The sequence below is a fragment of the Canis lupus genome, chromosome 27, assembly GCF_048164855.1.
Source record: "Canis lupus baileyi chromosome 27, mCanLup2.hap1, whole genome shotgun sequence".
NCBI lineage: Eukaryota > Metazoa > Chordata > Mammalia > Carnivora > Canidae > Canis > Canis lupus.
This window is the reverse complement of record NC_132864.1, coordinates 37,426,431-37,444,774: the sequence shown is the minus strand read 5'-3', so window position 1 is coordinate 37,444,774 and position 18,344 is coordinate 37,426,431. Positions and strand designations below refer to the sequence as shown.

General features: G+C 56.2%; 1 protein-coding gene across 6 annotated transcripts in view; it reads right to left on the bottom strand.

Annotated features, from left to right (window-relative positions):
- Nucleotides 1-18,344, bottom strand: part of TXNRD2 (thioredoxin reductase 2) — a 49,580-nt gene that overhangs the window by 11,202 nt on the left and 20,034 nt on the right. For 5 of the 6 annotated variants that reach the window (XM_072803524.1, XM_072803525.1, XM_072803526.1 and 2 more), the window contains exons 9-11: nucleotides 10,953-10,972; nucleotides 10,058-10,149; nucleotides 7,778-7,952 (exon numbers count right to left, since the gene is read on the bottom strand). In XM_072803524.1, coding sequence (XP_072659625.1) covers nucleotides 7,778-7,952; nucleotides 10,058-10,149; nucleotides 10,953-10,972 — 287 coding nt within the window. Of the gene's footprint in view, nucleotides 1-5,223; nucleotides 5,412-7,777; nucleotides 7,953-10,057; nucleotides 10,150-10,952; nucleotides 10,973-18,344 lie in introns of those variants that run through there. The other variant, XM_072803529.1, reaches the window with a different exon arrangement.

Below are 18,344 nucleotides of genomic sequence, written 5' to 3'. Positions count from 1 at the left end.
CGCTCCTGCCTGACGGGTCAGTAGAGGCCAGGAACGTTTCCTCGTATATCAGCTGGTAACCACGGGAACCACACACCTCGTAGATGTCAGTCTAACCACATCCAAGGTCTCAAAGAATATCAGATGAATTTAAAATATCAAGATGCTGTTAAAAGTAACAGCAGTGGGGGTTGACAGAATGAATATGCCCAACTTGTGGAAGGCAGTCTACTGTTACTTCGGGAAAGAACACCGAAGGAAAAAAAAGAGGCTGCACCAAACAGAGATGGCCCTCAAAGGACAGCCATGGGCACATCAGGTTTTGGAAGCTGTGCTGGCAGGGCCTGGGGGGGCGAGAGGAGGCCTGGGCAGGGGTCTAGCTCCACCCAGGCACCCCATTCTGTGGGGCCATGCCCCCGAGCTGTAGTAGGCCCCCGCAAGCTCCATGTGGCCACAACCAGGATGTGGGCCTCACTGAGCAAACAACCTGGACGTGGTCATGGAGGAGGGAGAGACGTACCCCAGGACACTCCAAGTTCTGTTCCCTTGTGCTCAGATCAGGTTCATGTCTCCCCACAGGTGCAGGGCCCCCACTCAGCTCAGGCCTGGAGCTCCCAAGGAAGACAGAGAATGGGTGCTGGGATGGGGACCCAGTGGCTGGCCGTGCAAGCAGGGCAGCTCTGGCCCCACGGACAGCGCCCAGTCTGGGTCAGAAGCAAGACTCAGGCAACCCCCAAAGTCTTCTCCCTGACAATTTCCCTCTAATACAAAAATAAAGGTATCACTCCTCAGGCGATTTGGGAGAAGAGGGGAGTCCCCATGGCACCACCCCGTGCATCACCCTGTATGTCTCACATGGTGCTTCCCTACCCCCAGCAGGCCATCCACCCTGTGCACTAAGGGATCTCTGCCCCCTGGGGCCTCAGCTCTTTGGCACCAGCTCTGGTCTGCCGAGTGGGCTGAATGGCTCTACCGGGATGGGGATGCAGGGATCGTGTTGGTTTAGTCCCTTGGGACGTGTCCTCAGAGGGAGGCTGGCCAGCAGGCAGGGCTTCCCTGGCACAGGGCCGAGAGCTGTGCCCATGCAGACAGCCCCTTCTTGGGCTTGCTCCTTCACTCCCGCTGCTGTTGTCATTTCCACTTTGATTGCCAGCACATTTACCAGTATAACCACGTACTTTGGGCCACGTATTAAGTAGCTGTGTTTTCTTCTGTGAACTTCCACTTTCTTGCCTTTTTTTCATTCATTTATATGTATCTCCATGACTTTATTGCCTTGTAAGAGCTTCTCACATGATACTCAAATGACACTCCATCATATTTACCGCAATGAGGGAGGGCGCTAAGATTCCAGATGCAAACTGTTCTCACTTTCTCCTCAGAGGCAATGTTCAGATAAACATGTGGATGGGCCCTTGGAGGTACCCCCTTCATCAGGCTCAGCCCTGTCTGCTGACCTGAGCCCCCTAGGGGACCGTGTGACTCCTGGTGTCACAGAGGCAAGACAGTCCCTCCCTTCCTCCCCAGGCCCAGCAGCCAGGACACCCCGGGGCTCTGAAGCCGTGCAAGAGGCCGCATTCCTCCTGAGAGCTCTCAGTGCAGCTGGACCAGGCCGGCCCTCTCCTCGCTACCCTGGAGTTCCACAGCTGCTGCTACCGGCCCAGGGAGGCAGCCCAGCCACCACGCTCACTCAGCCAGCTGGAGGAGGCCGCAGAAGGCGGAAGGTCAGATACTCCCCAGACGGTGGCTGGCGGTCATGACTACCTCCTCAGCTGGACACAGGGATGCAGACGACTGGACACACGCAGTTTCCTCTGCCTCCTTCACCCTGTTACAGGAAGACGGGCATTCCCTCCAATTTCACGCCTGCCTGGAGCACACGTTCCGACGAGTGAAGGGCAATCCGTGTAATGAGGTAAGATTTAAGTGCCAGCAGGAGTATGACAGGGTGAATGAGGGGCTCTGATTAGACAGATGCAGTGAGTGTGTAAAAGCAGCAGCCTGAAGCCCAGTGCCGGGAGGATGGGGGTCCAGGAGGCTGGGCCAGCAGCCCCACGCAGGTTCACCAAGGGCCCACCCCGGGCACCCCTCCTGGGAGGCACATGCGTGGCTCCCCAGAGCCAGCTACTCCCCCCTCCCACGCTGGATTGTGGGGCACTCTGGGCCAGACACAGAAGGTGGAACTCATGCTTTTGGCACCTCTAGTCAGAGTTCTTGAGGCCTTTTAAAAATTTAGGGATTCCTGGGTGGTGCAGCGGTTTAGCGCCTGCCTTTGGCCCAGGGCGCGATCCTGGAGCCCCGGGATCGAATCCCGCGTCGGGCTCCCAGAGCATGGAGCCTGCTTCTCCCTCTGCCTATGTCTCTGCCTCTCTCTCTCTCTCTCTCTCTCTCTCTCTGTGTGACTATCATAAATAAATAAAAATTTTTAAAAAATTTATTATATGTCTCTTGTCATCTTTGAGACTTTAGGGCAAAGGATAACAGCAAAGGGCTTTTATTCCCATGAATGGCCCCTTCTACGCAAGCCCCAGAGCCCCAGCCACAACCTCAAGCCCCCCAAGCAGGGTGGAGTACATGGGCTTGGGGCCCAGGCAGGGCTCAATGTTTGCTGAATGAATAAGTGATCTGAGGCTGGCGGCTTACTGTGATCCCCAGCACCAGCCACTGCTCCCTAGAGGGTCCTAAAGACCCCTCTCAGCACCTCCCCCACGGAAACACACAGGCCTTTCCAATTTAAGCCTTTGTGTACCACTGGCAACACATAAAACAGCTTGCGTGGACTCCTAACCCCACAGCCAGCCCTGGAACTTGGTGGGGCCTCTAGCTTGGCCCAGTTATAGCTTGGTCCACAGGAACCCCAGAGAGGAACATATTCCCTGGCAGGTGGTAATTATCACTATAATTACAAACATCAATATAACCTTCCTGCTGGTTGACTGCTCCCAGTAGTGCTTGCAAAATTTAAATAGTGCACATTAATGCATATAAACGGTGCCCATTTATCTCCAAAAGCATTTCACTAAGGCTCTCCTTCTCCTTCTCCTTCTCCTTCTTCTTCTGTTTTTTTAAAGCAACTAGCTTCCACCAAGTTCTAACCATAAATACTTGAAGGTGGGACACCTGGGTGGCTCAGCGGTTGAGCATCTGCCTTCGGCTCAGGGCGTGATCCTGGAGTCCCCGGATCTAGTCCCACATCGGGCTCCCTGCATGGAGCCTGCTCTGCTCCTTCCTCTGCCTGCGTCTCTGCCTCTCTCTCTCTCTGTGTCTCTCATGAATAAATAAAATCTTTAATAAATAAATAAGTACATACATACATACATACTGAAGGTGACTTGGCAAAAAGACTGCGAGCGTGAAGGTAGGCCGGCCTGGGTCTGATGGCTGTGGAGGCGGAGGCGACCCTGGACACAGGCAGGAGCCAGCTCGCAGGCCCCTGGCCACGCAGGGCGTCCCACGCGGAGGGCAGAGGGCCAGTCTGGGAGCACAAGGTGCTGCTCTCCCGCTGCCCTTGCCTGGCCTCCATGATGGGTTAGCACCACCGTGAGCCAAAGCCAAAATAAATGACAGCCACGGACTCAATGGTGCTGGGCGCAATGGTGCACCATCAAGGCCACGTGGTGTGGTGGGGACGGCCGTGGATGGCCTTAGGCCCAGCCACTTCCCTCGGCCTGTGGGAGGTGCCTACAGGAAGAGCTCCATGAATGTCTTCTTCCCCTCCCAGACAACCACATACACAAGCAGATTTGAGTCTTTCACAAACCTGACCTCCGTGCTAAAAAAAAAAAAAAAAAGGTGTTAGACTATGAGAGGCTTACGCACAGAACTTGGCCCCACACAGTTTCCTATGGCCATAGCTAGATACAGGCCCAAAGAAGAGGCCTGGTGGCCTTGGACTGGGCTTCTCTCAACACGGTGGCACCCATGCTCAGCCAGCTCCTCCCCAGCAGCCCAGAGCCAGCCATGGCTGTCCGGAGGCACCGGGGCCTGGACTGTTCCCTCCTCCTGGCCGGACTCAGAGCACTCCCACCCATAAATTCCCAACCTTGGGGGCTCCCTTCTGTTCAGTCTGTAGCCCCCAGAGCTGCAGCCCAGCACTCGGCACTCGGGGGGACCTGAAGGGGCATGTCTGAGGCACGGAGGAGACATCAGCTGAACGTAGCTGCGCCAGGCGCCTCCTATAAACTGAAGCAAGCAGTCCCCAGGGTAGAGGGGGGAGGCTCGGGCTGCAGCCCATCCTGGCAGACGCACTCCGCTCCTGGGCACCACGGGCCCCCTCACTGTCCCCACGGGTGCCACCAGCTTGCTGGTGTGGTCCATGGGCACACTCTGTGTAGGTGGGCTGAACATGGGGTGGGGTCCTCAGTGTGGTAGCTGGATTCAAAGTTGGAAAGCCGGGGTGGGGGTACTTGGGTGACTCAGTTGGCTGACTGTCTGACTCTTGATTTCAGCTCAGGTCGTGATCTCAGGGTCATGGGATTGAGCCCCATGTTGGGCTCTGTGCTCAGCGCAGAGTTGACTTGTCCCTCTCCCTCTGCTCTTCTCCCACTCATGTGTGCATGTTCTCTATCAAATACATAAATAAAATATTAAAAAAGAAAAACAAGTTCTAAAGCTGGGCCCCCTGTGCCTGCTGGCTCTCTTTATACTATTTTGTTTTTAAAGATTTATTTATTTATGTATTCATGAGACACAGAGAGAGAGGCAGAGACCCAGGCAGAGGGAGAAGCAGGTTCTCTACAGGGAGCCCGACGCGGAACTCGATCCCAGGACCCCAGGATCATGACCGGAGCTGAAGGCAAACGCTCAACCACTGAGCCATCCAGGCTCCCCCTCTTTATACCATTTTAGAGGCTCAGAGGTTACCTGTGGGTCTTCCACACAGGTAGGCAACACCAACTCCCCTAAGACAAAGTCCAAGGAAGAGGAAATGCCTGCTCCCTAACAGAGCAAGGGGACTGCTGAGCAGGCCAGGACAGCCGTCCCCGACACTCCAGGTGGGGACACGGTCTGGGCCTTTGGACCGTGGCAGGACTCCTGTGGCCCAGGGAGGGATGCCCCAGAGCCACCTCCCTGGCCTTGAAAGAGGGATGGGAAACCTTCCGAGAGGCTAGAGCTGCTGAGGGCCATGGAGTCCCAGCGGCCGGTTTTCCCTCCGAGAGCCTCCAAAACAAAGTCGAAGCTAAAGCTCAGCCGCACTCCGGCTCGGAAGGGTTTCCACCCGCGAGTGTCCGTCGGATGCCCGGATGCCCCGTCCTGCCCCTACCCCCCACCCCCGACGGCTGAGGATTCAGGCCACAACTGGTTAACTGCACGGGGTGAACTGGAGCCCGCGGCGGGTGCAGGCTGACTGTCTTCACTCAGCACCGTAATCGGCACATCTGCAGACAGGAAATCCTCCTCGCTGCGAGTTCCCAGTCTATTATCTGAGACACCTGGTGTGGGTGGGTGATTCAGAGACAAACAATGAGCCGGCCCCCTGCACAGCAATTAACTGCTTTAACTGCTAATGTGTTTAATCCACCACGTGGGGATCAAGGCTGGGCCGAGGAAGAGGCTCGAGTCCTCCTGGGCTTGCAGACTGCAGGCCCACGTCACCGTCCCCTCGCACACTGTCCTCACCCGCGGGGACCCAGGCGCCAGCTCAGCCTCAGGGAAGCTTCTTGCAGCCTTGGGTGTGTGTCCTCCCGACACGAGGGACATCCTTCTCTCTGGTTTTAAACACGCATCAAAGCCCAGCTTGCGTGCACACGGAACTCACCACTAGGGCAGGACCTATGGCCCGGGAGCTGTTGGCTGTGCCAGCCCTTCAGCCTTGGGTGTTTTATTTTAACCTCCTGGATCGGATCATCCTTTATTGCGAACAGAAATAATGCTCAGTTAAAGGCTTATTGGGGTAAACCAGCAGAAAACATTCCCAGTTGTTGAACTGGGAAGCGGCTCCTGATTGTTTACAAAACCTGGCCCGGGAGCGAGCAGCAAAGTCAGCACATGCCCGTACAGCCCCAGAAGGCGTGCCAGAAACCGCCGCCACCGCCAGCCACCGCAGCGCCGCCTCGGGAAGCAAGGTCAAAGGCCAAGGACTGTGAAAAGCTTCCACCCCCAGCATCAATCACGCCAGGCAGACTGTCTGGGGGATGCTCTTTTTGAAAATACAGAAAATGAAATGGACTCCTGCGGGGTGGGAGGGCGGGGAGGGCAGGCCTGAGCGCCAGGGGCTCTGCTTGTTGCCCACCAGGGACCTGTCTGGAAGCTGGGAGGACCTTGAGGCTTTCCGAGGGCACAGCCCCTTGCCCTCTGAGCCACTGCCATCAGCGTGGGCTTAGCTGATGGTATATAGGTATAGGCCCTTGCCTCTGTCCAATGGCAAGAGGACGGGTGTGGGTGGTGGGGACCCCGAAGTGATATCAGGGGGACAAAGGAAGAGGCTGGGGGTGCGGATGCGAGGGGACAAGCTCACCACCTTGCCTTTTAGAATGGAGTTTAAGATAAATGTCAATTTCGGCTTCTAGATCTGAGTAGTTACACAATCTGTCACAGTGTTCAAAATAAAGCTACTCAAATTTACTTTTACGATTTGAACAAGAATATTTCTTATGGTCCTTAACTAAATTTTGGGCAAGAGGCAGTAAATCAACTCCAAGGCATTTTCCTTGCTCCTTAAATCCTCTCCTGTTGACCCCACACAAGTGAAGAGCTCCAGCTCCTCTAGAATTTATTTCGTCGTCTGCTTTCCAAGCCCCCTGAGAACTCAGGAAGACCAGAGAGGCCTCTCAGAAGTACACTGCTCTGTAGATGCAGCTCCGTTCCTCCTGGGAGCCTCACTGCAGGTCCTGACAAACGCCAACATGACACCCCTCTGAGCACTCAGTAAACATTCGATTAATTGACCTGGAGGCAGATGATGATTCTCATAGCTACACAGGTTCTGAGCCCAGGTCCACAGGGAGAGGACACCTGACCAGGCTCAGCCAGAGAGACCCCAGGGAACTAGAAATGCTGAAAGGAAGACCTGGATTTCTCCTATTTCTAACATGCAAGCGGAGAGGGGGCTTAGGACGATGAGATTTCAACCCTAGAAGACAGGTATCGAGGTGGGCACAATGTCGGAGAAGGTGTGCTGCACCCAGCTCCACATGCCCCCACTAACAAGAACCTGTCAGCGGCCAGAGCCCACTCACAGTGCCACCATGCCCCGGCCACAAGCAGGCTCGCGATGGGCACGCATCTGAGCTCTCTCTGCTTTTCCTGCCTCGCTCCATCCCTTCCCTCAGACCAGTCCAGGGCAGGCTCCTAGCCCCCTGCATCCCCACTCTCCATCCTGCCCCTTGGGGTGCAGGGAGGAGCCAGCCTGGGAGGGGGGATTCCTGGCAAGGCCAGCAATGGGCTAATTGTGTCCAGCCATGTCTGCTTGGCTTTCACCCCCACAAAAAGCTGGACTCACACCTTGCAGAGAACAGGAGGATGAGAACGCAACCCCTGGTGGGCGAGCTGCCAGCCAGCCTATGTGCGGCTGAGAAAGGCCCAAGGCCTGTGCCCCGTCACTGAGCCATCTCTGGAAATCTGCAAAGTGTGGCGTCTACCAAGGCCAATAACACATCTACTCCTGCAGAGCTCAAACCAACCTGCCAGAGGTAATGGAAACAATCCCACGGGCTGTTATGACGGCCCAAGAGGTGTGCTGCGACAACTGGCCCACCTGAAAGCCAGCAGAACGAGGGGGGCCCTGGAGACAGCAGGAAGGGGAGGCGGCGCTGCGGGTCTCCGTGTGTGGCTCCCACGTGGCTCGGCGCACCCTTACCTATGGCCCACAGGACAGTGTCGAAGGTGCCCACGTCCTCCTTGCCGGAGGTGAGGTTCTCCCAGGTAACCTGGAGCTGGCCATCTGGGAGCCTCCGCACTCTTGAGGGGGTACAGCCTCTCAGGAACCGGGTGCCTTGAGAGGTCATGTATTCCGTGACCAAGGAAGACATTTGCTGCAAAGCACAAGAGAACATGCTGTGAGGCCCAGGCAGCAGTGAGAACGTCCACTCCTGAGGACTATGGGAAGAAAGGACGTGGCCTCCTTCCTGCCTGAAAAAGCCCTAGAGGAGCCCAAGAAAGGTCCCTCTGAGGAAGGCCCAGTGCTCCTCCTCCTCTACTACTCTGCCTCAGTCCATCCCTCCCTCTGGCTCCTCTCGTTCTCTGTGGAGCTGAGGGCTAGACCGGGACAGATCTGATGTCCCCCTTCCCCCAGCTCCTCATCCAAGGACCTGGGGCCTTTCCGTTAGGACACACTTCACCTTTGGGCTCTTCTCTAGACGCTGATGAATTAAGTCTTCACTAAGAGCAATGACAGAGAAGCACCCCTTTCTCCTGGGGGTCCTGGCCTGGCTGACCCAGATGGTACTTGCCCCACACCTGCCACCCCTCCACCCCTGCCGAATGCGGTCACCCCCTGGGGAGTTGGGACGGTAGGCAGGCCCCTCTGCTCCCCACCAAGATATGCAAGGTAGCACGTGTGGTCAGGGATGGGAGCGGCTGGGACACCTGCACAGAGGGCTCCCTCCTCCCAGCCTAGAGGCTCCGCACCCCCTGGCTCCTGGGCCACTGTGGGGACTCATGCACGCCAGCCCCAGTTGGCCACAGCTTTTTCTTTTAAGAGAAAACAAAAGCCACTGTTTCAACCCTCTGGTGTCTGCTCACTTAGATTTATTAATCTGTTCAGGATTGTCACACCGGTCATGGGAACAGAAGTGCAGGCTGCTGGTCCCTCTGGATGTCTGACAAGCCCGGAGTCTTTGTCACAGAATGAGGGGGGAACCGCTGGACCCAACTGAGCCACATGGCCAGACACTGGCCCCAGGTCTGCCACGGGGCTGCACATACTCCTCTGAGGGAGGGCCTGGGTCACCTGGCCTCACGACCATGCCCCGTGTCCAGGGCACCCCGTCTCGTCGGTCTCCAGCTTCTTCCTGGGCTGGAAGGCCAGGCCTCCGAGCAGCCCTCATTCCTACAGTCTCCTCTGCTCCACAGGCCTCATCCTTCTCTGCATCCCGCAGCAGAGCCTCCTGTGGCTGCTGTCTGCTGCCCGGCACACTCTACCCACAGCCCGAGGCACAGAGACCTCCTGGGGATGCTGCGGCACCGTTGCAGGCACTTAGTCCACAAGCAGAGGGCCAGGGATCCACCAGGTGGGCTGGGGCTGGGGGCCGGACGCAGAAGACCCACTGCTTCCCTCTGCAAGAGTTCACCAGCCCCGAGAGCCCAGACTGCAGATGGACGGGCTCTGTCCTCCTTCTCAGGCACGTGGGAGCACATTTTGACATCTTGATGGTGATAGTTCTAGACTTAGCTTTTAACAGGTGATTCTTCCTTGAAGAGTTTTTAGTTTGAAAAAACAACAAGCCAGGAGCTCCTGACATGGATGCCTCTGCTGTCAGCAGGGGTGTCTGGCCCAGATGGGGATCAGGACAACTGGCACCCTTCAGACCCTGCAAGGTGGCCCGGTACAGCGGGCAGGACGTGGGCCCTCAGGCAGGCGGGGCCTCAGAGGCTGTGCAGACACTGAGTGCTCAGGGAGGTGGAGGGGGGCGGCCAGCAGAGCCACCAAGTGCTCATCCTGCCTCACAAACTACAGCTTTTCCATGGACGGCAGGTGACAGGGAGTGTGGGCAGGGGCTGCCAATCTCCTGAGGTGGTCACCCAGGGCCTCCCTAGTCTAGCACCCACTTCCCAACCTGGCGCTACCCCTGGGGAGGTGGCACCCCATTAAGACACCAGAGGAGCTCAGCAAGAGAGAGAGGGGACAGCGTGTTCGCCGACGCACTAATGGAACGACTAGAAGAGCTGATGCAACCCTGTGGTCCGTGAGGCTGGCCTGATGTGCCCAGCAACATCCCCCTTTGGTCCAGTGGGAAGTTGCCATAGGTTCCATGTGCCAGCCTTCCTTCCACACTCTTGGCAGGTGTTTTATATTTTGGGAACGATCTTCTCATTCAACTGAAGGCCAGTTTCTAAAGACTGAGACCTCACTCCCAGCCCACGCCTGCACCTGCCCGGGAGAGAGGACAGGGCGGGAGCTGGGCGCACGTGGCCATACCTGGTCAAAGCCCCGGAGGGGGATGCTTCTTATCATGATGGTGGTGTCCAGTCCGAGCCCCGTAAGGAAGCCAGCACACTCCAGGGCCACGTCTGCCGGAGGCTAAGGAATGCTAATGGACCATGACATCAAGAGCCAAGGGGCGAGACCCCCCAGTGCCCTGGCCAGCCACCCACTGCCCCACCAACCTCCAATCAGCCTGAGGGGGCTCCCAACACCAGCCACAGAGCCCCCTTCCCACACCTGCTTCTCATGAACACATGTCCACGGGGGGCGGAGGGGACTCCTGAAGCCACAGAATGTGGGCACCTAGGGCCCGGGCGGCTTCTGCCTCCATGGGGCATCTGTCCAGGCTCCCTGGAGTTTAATGTCAGTCTTAGGGGCCAGGCCCACCCCCAAGGGGTCTAAGTAGCAACAGAAGAATCTCCTTCATGAAAGACATGAAACAGCGGCCTTCTACCCATGTTCCCAGCTAGCCGACCCAGCTCTCATCTGCCCTCAGATAGCCCCTCCCCTGACCTCAGGTCCTCCCATGGCTCCTCTCCTGACCCTCTCTGGAGTTACTGCTCCCTTTGAAGGAACGGGCCTGGATGGGGCTGCCCTCCAGGGAGCACCACCTGCCTCACGGCTGTGTTCAGTTGCCCCAATGGACTCAGCCATCTCAGTGTGTGGCTCAGGAAACGCCTCCAGGAAGCCCTAGCCTCAAAGGTCAGCCTTAAATTGTCCCCTGAGTACAGGTCATCTGCCCTGAGTGGCCCTGTAAGTGGCTGGCTCCGGGCGGCAGCCTGCACTCCGTCCGGAAGGCAGAGCTGGGGGGAGGGGCCGTAGGAACCGAGCTGCCACTCCTGGGACCGCGAGCCCGACCGGCTGTCACCTGCATGCCAGCAAAGGATACAGCTGGCCCCGACCACCAACCTGTTGGGGGAACAGACACAGAGAGAGCGGTGAGCCCCCCATGTGGCCCACCGTGGCACGCGAGCAGCTGCCCTGACCAGGGCCTCCGCGGTGGGGACGGGGCCCTTCTGCTTCGTGCAAGGTGCCTGGTCAGCTGATGCGTCACTGCTGATGAGTCAGCTGAGGCTAACTGTTCAAACAGGTTGTCCCAACGTATAAAACCCACTTCCCAGGGGCTCCGACTGTGAAATACATGACAAACACGGTGTCGCTGAATCAGAAAATTGCCTGGTGGTGAAGGATGTGTGTGGTCAGTGACAAAACACACGTCTGTGAAAGGTCCTGGGAGGGGGATGGATATGGAGCCCATGGGCGTGTGAATACAAATCCCATTAGAAGAAGTGAAATGGTTCTCCTTCTGTCCTAATGTAAACTCTGCCCTGGGGTCCCCCCTCTGGGTCTTCGGCAGCCGGGACGGAAGCACACATGCTTTGCAGGATAGGGTGGGTAGGAGACAGTAGGGAGGCTTCTGGGAGAGCATTGGCTGTGACCGGGACATTCCTGGACCGTGGAAGGCCAGGCTGGAAGGCCCACATGTGCCTGTCTAGACCACCACCCACAGGCCAGGGCCAGGACAGCCCCCTGAGCAAGGAAGAGGGTACCTGGGGGCAGAGGGGGACCCAGGACCCAGAAGAGTCACTTAAAATACGTGCCCTGGTGGTATAAATCCTCTCCTGTTATTCAGTTCCACTCTGCATGCATGAACACACATGCACACAAGCACACATACACACATGTGCACAGAACCTAACACAGAAGAAAATTCCCAGCCCGGGTGGCAACGCGTGGGTGGGCTTGTCAGATCACCCCTTCAGCCTTTGAACGAGAGGAGGTGATGTAAGGATGGATAAGCCCAATGTCAGCACTAATCCTGGCAGGTACTAATGATATAATTCCATTTCAAAAAGCAGTATATCCCGTGGAATACTGCTGTAGGCGCCCTGCGGGAAGCAACTGGCACACGGCTTCCTCTCGGAGCTGGGGACAGAATGCTGCTGGAGTCGCATGTCGGGGTGAGTGAACAGAGCTCATCGTGCGAGAAAGTAGAGAGGGACACCGGGCCCCACAGCTGGCCAGGAGCATAGAGATGCCTTCAGGGCCCCATACGGGCCTGGCAATGCCTAAGAAATAGGCACGTGGGTGGACATGTGTGTCCATGTGTGTTCACAGCCACGCACACGTGGAGCATGTATGCCTCTGTGTAGGTACGTTTTCAAAATTACGTGACCTTCTTCTGTACTCAACGTTTATATGGTGCGAGGTATAAGCTTTTCTTTAAGATACAAAATGAGGAGTTACTTAAAATACAAGCAGGATTTGACTGCTTTGAACATCCCGCCTTTGATGCAAGAACGAGGTTGGCTAAAAGCATCCATGCCAAACACGCAGTGCCCCGTGCTCCCTGCTTCCAGGGGTGGCCACAGGGCAGGCCGACCACCTCCTAGACGGCCAACGGCCAGATCGCGCAGGTACTGAGGGAGTCCCTCTGTGGGACAAGGGGCTGTCCCTGCCTGTCTTGGGGGCTTCCTGCCTCTAAGTGGCCCCTTCAGCAGGAGCCAGCTGGCTGCCAGCTACAGCATCCAGGAGAGCTCCAGGCCCTCGTATCACATTGCTGAGGACGCAGAAAAGTGGTCTCCTGATTTTGGCAAACCACTTGATTTCTGCAGCCCCCAGGTACTTCCCAGGCCTCCTGCACCATGTGGGCGGGGAACCAGACAGGGAGGCAGGATAGGAGGCTCTGCAGGCGCTGAGCCCCCAGCTTCTCCCATGGAGCCACCTCAAGCGCTCTCAGCCACCCACTCCCACCTCAAAGTCATGGGTGCCCACCCCTCTCAGGCCAGCAGCTGAGTCACTGGCAGAGGGCACACCTGGGAGAAGGCCAGGGCCAGCTCAGCCACTCCGATGCAGGTGTCCTTGACTGCATAGGTCGCATGGGTAGAGCTGAAATCCCATAAACGAGCAAGCGTCCTGCTTTCTTGAAGGTAATTTGGGGTCTCTTCTTGTCCCTGCGATCAATAGTATTGGTTTTCACTCCCTCCCTGCCCCCAATTTATCAAATAATCATTATTCTTTGCAGAATGTGGGATCCAAGAACTCAGAGAACTCTCTTCAAATGAGCTAAAGGAGGAAAGTGCCAAAGCAAAACCAGATAGACACTGGTGCCTCCGGATTCCGAGGGGTAGGAAGGACCAGGGGTAGGAAGAGCCAGAAGACAGCAGTTCTGTTTTGTTTTTACTGGTAGCTCTGAAACTGCAGACAAGTTCCTCTGGCCTCCGAAGGGACCCCTGGCCAGGAAGGGGGCCTGGGAACAATGGGGCTGAGGCCAGCTGCCAAGGTGCAGGGACCAGTGCTGGCCCTGCCAGCCATAGGAGGGCAGGCTGCTGGCAGCAGCAGAAGTCAGGACCAGCTTGTAGGATCTGGAGAGAGGGCCTGAGGGAGCTCTGGGGGATGGACACACTGGCCTTGTCACTACATTAAGAGACCCGGACACAGGGGCACCAGCCACGCAGGAAGTCACCACCCTGTATCCCGGGAGCCCCAGGGTTCAATTTTACATGTGTTCTGGGCAACTCTGCTCTCTGTGCCCTTCGGTGTGCAAACATTTCATGCGAAGGTATAACTACTGTGGGATTAGCCTAATCACAGGGCAGGCTTTCTTGTTCAAAATCTGAATGGGGGAGGAAGCAGAAACAAAAGCCTTAATTCAGACCCATGAAGCCCCAGCTTAAAGAGCCCTCCACCTGCCTCTCGAGTTTGAAGGCCCCTGATCCGCTCCCCAAGGGGAACACCCACACAAAGTGAGGGCCTCACGGCAGGCACCTGGCTCCTTGGCAGCCCCACTGGTGCAGGAAATGCCAAATGGGCTGGGGGGGAGGGTAACAGGGAGGGGGGGCCAAGGCCTTCTCCCCAGTGGGGGGCTGGCTCTGGGCTTGCCTGGGATCTGCCAGCCGCATCCCACTAGTCAGGGTCCCACACTGGGCCCACCTCCAACCAGCCAGAGACTCTACGTTCTTGCCTCATGACAGATGCTACCCTGAGGACTTATCTTCCGAGCCTGGCATGTCTTAGCCATAGGAACCCGCCAGGGAGGTGGTCAGCAGGGCTTTCCAGGCTCGTAGCCATGTCTCCAGCAGACACCCAGTCTCCCTTTTGCTGAACACAAGGCTGTCACACCACACGAAGGTGGACATTAAGCAGGAAATGAGAAAATTCGTAGCAATGAGTTTTCCTAATCAAATGGCTGTGGTTCTTCACAAGATAAAATTTATATCCTCCCCTTTGGCGCTTACAGAGAGAGAAAAATGATCACAATACCTAGTCGGCTTCCAGACTTAAAGTAAGGGTCAAAAAAAAAGCTGCTTCTAGGACCAGCTCTGACAGGCAGTGTTAAATCAGCTTGAGTTACAAAAACACCCTGCCTCACACAGCCCTGGGCCCCCAGGACAGAAGGCTGGGCTGTGCGCAGCTGCAGGAGAGTGGACGGTCCTGGGCCAGCGAGTGGGAAGAGCAGGGTCTGGGCTGTCACCTGGAAATGGCAACTCATTTGTGTATCAGGCCAACGTGGGAGAAGAGCTGCTCCCAGGCGCCTCTGCTCTCATCCAAGTCCTCTGCTGTCAGAGAAAGGTGATGGCACTGAAGTCACCATGAAGCTGTTAGCTTAGAGCCCCGCTGGTCCAGGAGTGCCGACCAGCTGGGCCGGGGAACCGAGGGGGTTTGGAGCACAGTGACCTTGACTCCCCCACCACTAGGGCACCCGAACACTTCCAGGGTGTGGGGACCTGAGGATCCTGGGCGGGGAAGGCTGGAAGGCAGGGTTCAAGTCCCAGCCAGGATGCCTGGGGCCAGAAGGCCTGGAAGAGGAGGTGGCCCTCCAGCTGAGTGAGCTAAGATCTCCAGGCTGTGGGATCAAAGGTGGAACCAGATACCCCAGTGCCTGCCTCCTCAAAGGCACCGTGGGGCGGTCTGCCTACCTTTCCCCTTTCCGCCCTCCCTCCTCCTGCCACGGAGTTGCTGGGCTGGACATCTGGACCAGGCGGGCTGCACGCCGTCTCCAAGCCTCCTCATACAAGGCAGTGCACCCCCTCTGTACCCCATTTCCTACACGGGTGATGGACAGTTTCTTGAGGCTCCTGCTACCCGCCCAGGGGACCCTGTTCTTCCCCCAGAATCCTCCTCACTTCTTCAGTCTGCCCTAGAGTTACACAGAAAAGCAAAGAAGCAAGAACAACAGAAATGCCAAATAAGTCACAGAGCTGGCACTCGGGTGGTCGAGGCTGAGTAGACCTACATGGTCCCACCTCAGGCGGAGGGTGTGGTTCTGAGGGTCTGGGCAGCCAGGGCTCCCCCCGGCCCCGGGCTGGCCTCAGAGGGCCATGCTCATGGACTTGGGAGCTCACACTGCATATGATGGCGCTTTCTGCACGTGATGTGACCACCGAGGTGCCAACCTGGGCAGCCAGCTGTGTGCTAAGGCTGTTTCACTCTTCTCTCTAACCAGGCTTGGGCTTCTTCATCCCCTCTCATGTCTCTAGCCCTGGGCTCCCACACCCGGACTCGAGCAAAGGAGGGCAGGCGAGCTCCTCACGTGTCTGTGAGGCCAAACGCCTCTGTGGCCACTGGGGTCCATGCTCGAGGGGGCAAAGGCGTGGAACAACCACGGGAGGTCGAAGAGCCGCAGGCCCTACTGAGGGCTACTGGGCGCTGTGCCCCACCCAGATGCTCCCTGAAAGCTCTCAATGTTGCCCAGGCCCCATCACGGAGAAGGACGGAAGGAGGAAGGCCCTGTGCGTGCTGCAGAACCCAGGAGGGATGCGGGGCCAGCCGTGCCCATCCGGAGCCCCCGACAGACAGGTCGTGGGGAGCTGGCCGCTGAGAGCTGCACCCGCTGCAGGCCGAGGCCCGGTCGCTGGGCACCCTCCACCCCGGCCGCGCCTCCCGGGGACCAAGCAGAAATGCCCCACTCGGCTATGGGAGGCACCACGGGGCCGGGGGCAGCCCTCGGGTCCATATTAATTTCAGCTCCATTTTAAAGGCGAGTTAAAATAAACACAGGGAATATTTATAAGGCAAATAAATCTGGCAGAAACAGCCCCTCCAAGTGTGAGCGGAGGCCTCCCCCTCAGCCCCAGCCCAAGCTGATAAAATACAGAAATGCTACTGTAGGCCCTCCGGGCTTATTTTGACTGCAGCAGAGGAATGCAGCATGTAAACACTGCCTCCCATATCACACTGTTACAACTTGCATTAACAGCACCGGACAAAAGCCGCATTTTCACAGAAGCATCGTACAGGGATATATCTCCAGCTTAATTTTTTAAAAAAACCATTTCCTCACATAAATCATGCTCAGAACGGAACGGGTGACTGATACATTGCAAACACTTTTTTTTCTTAAACAATAACATACCTAGATTCCTTTTAAACGAAAGAGCTTTTTAAAAAAAAAAAAAAATCTCCTAAATGTTTTTTTTCTGAAGAAAATAAACACAGCACTTTCTTTCCCGATTGAAATATCTGGGGCAGTGTCTTCCCAGCTGAGCAGGCTGCTGCCCTGGCACACGGTCACAGAGGAGGGGCCCGGGTCCCCAGCCACCGCACTCACCACTGGTGCCCAGCCCGCCTGGGCCTCCCGCCGTGTCCAGCCCTGAGCGATGGCCTGGGCCAGCCTCTCCACACACCCGGCCTCCTGTGAGCGGTGGCTACAGGGACGATCGCTAGAAACTGACCCCTTCCTGGACACTGAGACACTGCTTTTAAAATATAATGGGAAGGGGAGCCTGGGTGGCTCCATCGATTGGTGGAGGTCACGATCCCAGGTCCTGAGATCAAGTCCCATGTGGGGCTCCCTGCTCAGCGGGGAATCTGTATCTTCCTCTGTCTCTGTTGCTCCCCCCACTCATGTTCTCTCTCTCTCTCTCTCTCTCTCAAATAAATAAAATCATCAAAAAATATGTAATGGGAAAATAGCAAACAAAGAGAACCGAATACATAGGTACTAATTTGACAAAAGACCAGGATTCAGAAAATGCTGGCCTTTGGTTACAGGCTGCAATGACCAAAGCGCACAGGTGACCTCAGACAGAACACGAGCACCATGCAGCAAGCTGGCCTCCAAGGCCGCTGCACATTCAGGGCTGCTGGAACTGCGGGGCCAGCAGACCACTATGGAGGGGCTGGCAAAGCCGGCCGACGTTCCACCTGCAAGAGTCAGGGCAAAAGAGAACTAAGAAGACCTGAAGCCAGTGCCAGGCACTTGTGGCAGTGATACAGGGAAGTCAGAGTCAGAAGCCAGAGCAGGACTGAACTCCACTCAGGGACTGAGCTTTCAGACTGGCTTGATGGGATGGCTGGTCAGCAACCCCGGACCCTGGTAGCCTGGCGTCCACCATGCCACACCGCACCGTGCCTCACCACTCCATACCATGCCGCAGGCCATGCCACTCCACACCGTGCCACACCCCACCCCACGCCACATGCCACGCCACACCACATCACATCAAAGATGAACTGCAAAGGCCCCAAGGATGCAAAGGAAAATCCGACCTGTGAAAGCCCTAAAGGAAAATACAGGGGCTCTTTTTCAAAAACAATCTTGGGGGTGGAGCAGGCCTTCCTGAACATGCAATAAATCTAAGAGCCATTAAGTGTAGAAAAAGATCTGAGGTAGGTTTAAAAAAAACAAAAAACAAAAAACCATTTGTACATCATGCAAGTGAAACAACATGACAAGCCAAGAAAATGTGCAATAGAAACGGCATGGAATCACAGCCCTAGTACTTGAACCAGCTAGAAGATAAGGAACAGATAAGAAAAAAGAAAAACCAGATAGAAAGTGGGCATGGACCAAGCTGACAATACACACACACACACATTCTCTCTCTCTCTCTCTCTCTCTCTCTCTCATACACACACACACACATTCACAGACACACTAAGTTTTAAGTGACTAGTAAATATGTGAAACAATGACTAATAATAACAAGTGCAAATAGAATCAGGTCACATTTAACCCACTAGCTAGCTAAAGATAAAAGAAAAGATAACCCCAAAATTTCAGCATAAAGGAAAAAAGTGATCAACATAACAGTGTGAAAATTACAGACTTCTGTAGGAAATAATATTACCAAGTAAAAACACAAAGCACAGCCTGGGGAGCTCGCAGAAGATGAGAGGCAAAGGGTCCCCGGCCTGCGTGAGCCTGACCACAGTCACTGGGAGTGACCACACATTTGGACAGAAACACAACTGGCATTCACTGCCTCCACACCCCCGCCCCCGGGAGCAGCAGCAAAGGCTCCTTCCTGTTTTACAGCTCATGAGAAAGCCGATGGCC